This window comes from Nuphar pumila, chromosome 7 (genome assembly GCF_984573655.1).
Source record: "Nuphar pumila chromosome 7, dmNupPumi1.hap1.1, whole genome shotgun sequence".
NCBI classification, from domain to species: Eukaryota; Viridiplantae; Streptophyta; class Magnoliopsida; order Nymphaeales; family Nymphaeaceae; genus Nuphar; species Nuphar pumila.
Genome location: NC_143255.1, coordinates 27,060,895 through 27,068,191, shown reverse-complemented (window position 1 = coordinate 27,068,191; position 7,297 = coordinate 27,060,895). Strand labels below are relative to the sequence as shown.

The following is a 7,297-nucleotide window of genomic DNA, read 5'->3' as shown; positions in this document are numbered from 1 at the left end:
CAGTAAAAACGAGAAAAAAAAAAGTAAATTTCTTTAAAAGTTAGGCATTATCTTTTCCAATTAGTGATATTTTACTACTATTGCTCCTTTTGATCTTGTCCACTGATATATATGGGTGCCAACTCTCAACCGTCTCTTTCAGGGCTCATTACTTTCTAAGCATGCACAGTGCAAACGGGTGTTTCTTATGCGCCACAAATATGAAACTAAGTCACAATTGCATTCATTTTTTAACATGATTCGTACTCAAAATCAGACTTAAACTTGCCTCCTAAATTTTGAGGACAGTGTGTGTTGACAGCGGCCAATCAACCGATCACACCCACATCTCATCTTGGAGGACAAACACCATTCGAACGCTTGTTTAAAAGGAAACCATCCTACTCTCGTGTCAAAGTCTTTGGATGCAATGTTATGCTACATATGTGAGTTCTATCTCAAAATTTGACCCCACTCATGTTAAGCAATGTGTGTTTCTGGGGTATCCTTATGGTAAAAAAAAGTTCATTGGGTTTATAATTTAGACACTCATATTGTGTTTACCGGCTGTGATGTGGTGTTTCATAAGACAATTTTTATCTTCCAATCTGCCAGTGCCAATGATCTGCCTTCAAACACAGTTCTACTCATCGTCCCTAAAATCAAAGGACCGTTTGGTGGTTGTATTATATATTCAAGTTGCTACCAAGGATGGAAATATACGAAATACGAGATATATTTCAAGTTGGCAACATGAAAATGTAAGGTATTTTTTTTATCATTGTCAATATACGTTTCAATAACTTGTCAAATTTAGCCGGTAGATATTTAATGGCTTGTTGGCCAGGCCTAGATAAATCATGTTTATATTAGTATTTTTATGATAAATAAAGACATTAAAATATGTATATGTTTAAAACACATTATAACTTTTTTTAAAATATACAACTAAATAGCTAAAAAAATAAACACACTTTTATATGGCTTAATATATATTTAATACATAATGGCCCATCCATATAGACGGGCTTAAATTATGCTATTTTTATGATAAATAAGATAAATAAACACAGAGAAAAATATATGCATTTCAAACACATTTTGTTTAGAACGTTATGCATGGAGCTAGCCAACCCATGTCTAAGTTTTGTTTTGTTTTTCTTTTTTACGGCTAATGAAAAAGAAGAGAAAAGTGTTTTATGAAGATATTTTAGAACAGAGAAACATGGATTTTCAACCAACAGGGCTCCGCTTGTGGCAAGAGCAGTTAGTGCACATCACCTTGTGTTGGGACGTTGCAAGTTTGAATCCCTCTAGTATAGTTGGGGTCTGCCTAACGCCAGCTTTCTCTATCTTAAAAAAAAGAAAGAAAGATAGATTTTCATCATTTTACTATTGAGAGAGAGAGAGAGAGCTTTCCTTACAAGGAGTGATCGATTTTATATGACAATTATGAGAAAGAGAGGGAGACAAATAGAGTTATATATGGTAATTGAAGAGTTTTTTTTTTAATATTACAAAATGCTATGTAAGTAAGACCTTTTTTTGGAAAAATAAATAAAGAAGGGCAAACAAATTTTTAATGATATTATTAAAAAAATATGACAAGGATGTCAATTTAAAAAAAGTAATAAAAAGTTTAGATTTTTTTTTGTTTGACAGAGAAAGCTGGGGTTAGAGACAGACCCCCTACCAGTTATACAACCATATACCATACGGATTCGAACTTGCAATGTCCCTGCACAAGGTAACGTCCACTAACTGCTCTGTTCCCACAAGCGGAGCCCCATTTTGACACCAGCTACACTTCTTTTCTTTTTCTTTTTTTGACAGAGAAAGCTGGGGTTAGGCTGACCCCTACCTGTTATACCATTTTTTATTCGAACTTGGAACGTCAAGGGACGTGCATTAACTGCTCCCGCCAGACAAGCGGAGCCCCAGTTGGTTTCTACCTTTGATGATATATTAGGATAGGAAACGCTAAGGAGAAATTTTTTAGTTAAATACGGGATACCGGTTGAATTTGTCGGGTTACAAAACGTATCTTTTCCAAAGTTGGGTTTTAGGAAATAAATTAGTTTGTTATGTTTTTGGTATAAAAAAATAAAGTTAGTTTTTTAGTATCCTGTATTTAATTAACTTTAACATATATATTACTATTACGTATACAGCAAATTTTTCTGTTACCAAAATCTCACCACTTTAGGAGGTCGTTTTCTGGCAACTGAAACCTACATCCCTCTCTCTCTCTCTCTCTCTCTCTCTCTCTTTATACAGTAACTTTTTTTTGTTTAAATTTCACAGCTCTAGAAGGTCGTTTTTTTCTGCTTGCTAGCAATTAAACCTGAAAGTTGGCTCGGACCGAAACTCTCTCTCTCTCTCTCTCTCTCTCTCTCTCTCTCTCCGGAAACCACACGATAGAGTTGGCGTGTGCGAATCTTCTGGGGCTGTTCCGTTACCACATGGAGCAGAGGGCGGAATGCCACGTTCTATCGTGAGCACGGACAAAAATGTTGGCCAGAGCCATGTGGGGTCCAGTGATTCCCAAGGTATTCAAATCTGAAACGCATGTGACCAACACCACACCATGACAATAAAGCCCACAGCCCATTGTATCTCTCTGTGCTCTGATTGAATCCTCTCTCTCTCTCTCTCTCTCAATATGCAAACCAAGCGTTTCCTTTTTTATCTTCTATGCGGTTTCATGGTGGCCATCTCTTACGCCCTCTTCTCCACCATCACCACCACTGAAAAACCAGCAGTTTTGGGCATAAATGAGTCCAACTCAACAGATATTCAACAGGTTGATGGATTCAGGTCCTACATAACCAAGTCGGTGTTCTTCACCCGGTGGATATTGGGTGGCCTTGGTGAGGGCACCAAAGTTTGGCCGGTAAAAAACACAATGGCCATCTTTTTTCTCTTATATGGATAAAGATGTTGCTTTTTCAAATCTTTGTTTGCAGTGTTATCTGAACTCATGGATCTCCTTCTTTTATTTCTTGTTGGTGACAAAAGGATTTGGAGTTTAGCTGGAAGATTGTGGTTGCCACCATCATTGGTTTCTTGGGGTCAGCTTTTGGAACAGTTGGTGGTGTAGGTGGTGGGGGTATCTTTGTTCCTATGCTTAATTTGATCGTTGGTTTTGATGCTAAATCTGCTGCTGCTCTTTCTAAATGTAAGTGCCTTTATATGTTCTCCACATACTTGGGCTCTTATTTCTTTTTGTTCCTCTACTTTTTCTTCTTCTTTCTCTCTAAATGTAAGTGCTTGGGCTCTCTCTCTCTCTCTCAACTAAAAAGCATGAGAGTTTGAACCAAGGTAATTCCTTGGCTAAGATGTCACACACTTTGGCTCAAACAAAGTCAAGAATAGGACATATACATGTTGCCTCTAATTCAAATGGGTTGAATGCACTGCAGGTATGATCATGGGAGCATCAGCTTCATCAGTGTGGTACAATCTGCGGGTGTCACATCCATGTAGAGATGTACCCATCTTAGACTATGATCTGGCTCTTCTCTTCCAGCCTATGCTTATGTTGGGAATAACAATTGGTGTGACCCTCAGTGTAGTCTTTCCTTATTGGCTCATCACCATTCTCATTATAATACTCTTCATAGGTACTTACACTTGCTTTTATGGTTTAGAAAATTAAAAAAGGTGTTTTACTTTTCTTGGTAATGATTAAAAAACTAACAAGACTCTTTTGTTACAATCAGGCACCTCATCAAGGTCTTTGTACAGGGCAATGGAGATGTGGAAGCATGAAACAGTTATGATGGTAGGCGAAGGCTCTTCTTGGGGTTTGCTTTACTTGCCTTATGATATCTTGTGGTGATAAAATAATGACATGGTTTGCAGGCTGAAGCCGACTTGAAGGAACCTCTCACTAATTCTGAGAGACAAGGTTAGTGACCAAACATGATTAATTTCAATACCAACAAATTAAGATATAAAGGCACCACTTTCTAACAAAATAAGAAATCTGTCTTGTAGTTACAATTGATGATGACTTTGAACGTCTGGTAGCACCACCAGAGAAAACTGGCCTGGTGAGAAAATTTCTAGCGTAGACACGAGTGTGTGTGTGAGAGAGAGAGGCTTCCTCTTTTAATGATATGCCATGTTTTTTTAATTGCCATGTTTTTTTTTGTTTTACAGGGAATAATATGCTTCAATATAAGGTGGAAAGGAATACTTGTTCTGATGCTTGTCTGGATTTCATTTCTTCTTATACAAGTATTTAAGGCAAGCTTATGCCATGTTTTGCTTTTTTCCCTTCTTTTTATCAAATAAATGAAAAAAAATGTCCTTGACTTTAATATGAAACTTTCTTTAAAAAATTCAGAATGAAACAGCAGCGTGCACTCCTCTATATTGGGTTCTCAATATCTTGCAGGTATGAAGTACTATTGAAAATTTTCAGTAAGAAATACAGAGAAAATAGTTGAACTCATTTCTGACTTTATTTTCACATTTTCTGGATTAGTTCCCTGTAGCACTTAGTTTGTTTCTATATGAAGCCTTAAAACTCTTGAAGGAGAGTAGGAGGAGAAGGAAATGTGGGAACAGAAAGGCTGTTTGTGAAGCTTCTGTTGAATGGACTCCAACCCAGCTCATTTTCTGTGCATTCTGTGGTATCCTTGGGGGGACAGTGGGTGGTCTTTTGGGGTCTGGTGGTGGATTTATTTTGGGTCCCCTTCTACTAGAACTTGGTGTTATTCCTCAGGTATTCCTAGTTGAGAAAACACCAGTTGATTATTAATGTCTCATTTTTTTCAATGGTTCTCTTATTTCCAATTCATTGACAGGTTGCTAGTGCAACAGCGACATTCGTCATGATGTTCTCTTCATCTCTCTCAGTTGTGGAATTCTATTTCCTCAAAAGATTTCCCATCCCCTATGGTACCTCAATTGTTAACACTTGTTTGTTATTACTACTGTAGGGATGCCAACGTCAAATGCTTTGTCTTATTTTTGGCAACTATAGGCCCGGCCTTGGACCATGATTTTCATTTTTCTGCAAGAATATTTCAGAGAAAAAGTTAAATTGCATGATTATGTAGTGAAGTGGCATTATTATGATCTTATGATGATCAACCCGTATGGCTTAGAATTCAGAGTTTTGTCCCCGAAGTTGGATGCCAAAAACCTATGAAAATGACTTCATACTTCGTCTCTGTAGAGGACAATTACCATAAAATCCTGTCACTTTTTACTGTCTTGAGTAAACACTAGGAATTTTAGTTCTCAACTATTTCCCTTCATATATATATATATATATATATATATATATATATATATATATATATATATATATATATATATATATATATATATATATATATATACCCATCATAGATTCCCTAACACTATAAGATAAGATCAGCTCTTCATATACAAAAATGGGATTTGTGATCCCAGGTAAGATCCGTTCAGGGAGCAAAGCTTCCTTTTCTATCAGATAGGAAGGGCTGTTGCACAAAATGTACTTCTTAGTAATTGCTCCTTAAAAAAGGACTATATATAGGGAAATGAAAATATACAAAATACAAAACCTACTAAATGAAACATGCTATTGACTTTTCATGAATTTCTGGTGTTTTTTGAAAATTTGACTGTACAGATGTGATCTATATGCTTGTTTTTATAGGAATCACTTCTTGTAACATTTGATTTTGATTCATGGATTGGTTTTTATAAGGTTTCAAAATTCAACAACCTACAATTTTCTTAAATTTTTTATGCTCCAAATACCATTTTTCCCATAAAAATGCATGATCCAAGTGTTGATTTCTAGTAAATCAATTGCGCAGAACACATCTATGGGTCGGAATTTCGAAGAAAAAAAAACACTGGAAATTCACTGTCATGTTTCATTTATTAGGTTTTGTATATATATATATATATATATCTTCTGTAGTTAGTGCTGTTTCTACTAAGACGAGGAGTCAACTTTACTGTTATATCTTGCAGTTATATTTCACATTAATTTGTTTCTCTTTTCCTTTTGGCAGCACTCTATCTGACAGGGGTGTCAGTTATTGCTGGGTTCTTTGGGCAATATTTGGTAAGGAAGCTTGTCACGGTCCTTGGGAGGGCTTCTATCATAATTTTCATTCTATCTTCAGTCATTTTTGCGAGTGCACTCACAATGGGTATGGTTGCAAGACTACTCTGCCAATTATTTATTATCTTCCTTCTGGTATAACTAGGAAAAACCACTGAACTTTCATGCTAAGGCTTTTCTTTTCTTTTTTCAGGAATTGTTGGTATTGACAAGAGCATTACAATGATCGATAACCATGAATACATGGGATTTCTGAGCTTCTGTAGCTCATAGGAGGAACGCAGCAACCCCACCTCCATGAATGCTATAGAGATTATATTGTGGTTAATGCAGGACTTGGCCAATATCTGATTGACCCACCTGCCATCTCAGAAGACGCCTTTTAGTATTATTGTGTTTCATTCTGTGTGGGGCTTATGTATCAGAGTCTATCTGATCTTCTTCCCCATTTTGTTCTGCTCAACCCTGTTATGTAGATTTAGTTAATGTAGGAATTGGTCAATATCTGATTGACCTGCCTGCTATCTTAGAATAAGGCCATTATTATGCTACAAATGTTGAACCATGTGGAGTTTGGTTGCATCAGCCTCTAGTTGACCTCCTTCCCCACTTTATTTTGTAGCCAAGGTCAGTTCATTATGTAGTCTGTACTCATGTACATCTCAGAAGACGCGTTTTAGTATAATAGTGTTTCATTCTGTATGGGGCTTATGTATCAGAGTCTATCTGATCTTCCCCATTTTGTTCTGCTCAATCCTGTTATGTAGATTTAGTTAATGTAGGAATTGGTCAATATCTGATTGACCTGCCTGCTATCTTAGAATAAGGCCATTGTTGTGATACAAATGTTGAACCATGTGGGGTTTGGTTGCATCAGCCTCTAGTTGACCTCCTTCCCCACTTTATTTTGTAGCCAAGGTCAGTTCATTATGTAGTCTGTACTCGTGTACATGAAATTCATGAGCTTTTCTTCCCCACCTGACAGTAGTAGCAGCTTGCACATAATCATTTGTAGAGTATGGATTAAGATGGTAGTTGATAAAGGGTATCAAATCAAGTTAATTTCAGAATAAGACTTATATGCCTATATTGCATAAATTCCTCCAGTTTACATCTGTTTGATAAAGAGATGCATGTTTTGGTATCTTTTCAATGGGGATTAGATATTTCAGTAGCCTGAAGGTCTGGAATGGAGCAATCACGTGTCTACACATGCTTCACTAGTAGGGTATGCTTCCAATCACA

General features: G+C 36.5%; 1 protein-coding gene across 1 annotated transcript; it reads left to right on the top strand.

The window, feature by feature from the left end:
* Positions 1–2,577: 2,577 nt before the first annotated feature.
* On the top strand, positions 2,578–7,027 carry LOC149831632 (sulfite exporter TauE/SafE family protein 4-like). The gene is made up of 12 exons (XM_090014024.1): positions 2,578–2,872; positions 2,998–3,157; positions 3,402–3,602; positions 3,702–3,763; positions 3,844–3,889; positions 3,979–4,034; positions 4,144–4,230; positions 4,331–4,381; positions 4,472–4,711; positions 4,794–4,887; positions 6,000–6,140; positions 6,246–7,027. Exons 1-12 carry the CDS (start codon positions 2,642–2,644, stop codon positions 6,323–6,325), a joined length of 1,449 nt encoding a protein of 482 aa, XP_089870150.1. The 5' UTR covers positions 2,578–2,641; the 3' UTR covers positions 6,326–7,027.
* The last annotated feature ends 270 nt before the right edge of the window (positions 7,028–7,297 follow it).

Bases quoted from the DNA above. Each gene is read 5' to 3' on its own strand.
- LOC149831632 (XM_090014024.1), top strand. From the start codon at position 2,642: ATGCAAACCAAGCGTTTCCTTTTTTATCTTCTATGCGGTTTCATGGTG. The intron at 3,603-3,701 runs GTACTTACACTT...TGTTACAATCAG, and splicing joins CATTATAATACTCTTCATAG to GCACCTCATCAAGGTCTTTG. The intron at 4,712-4,793 runs GTATTCCTAGTT...ATTCATTGACAG, and splicing joins AACTTGGTGTTATTCCTCAG to GTTGCTAGTGCAACAGCGAC.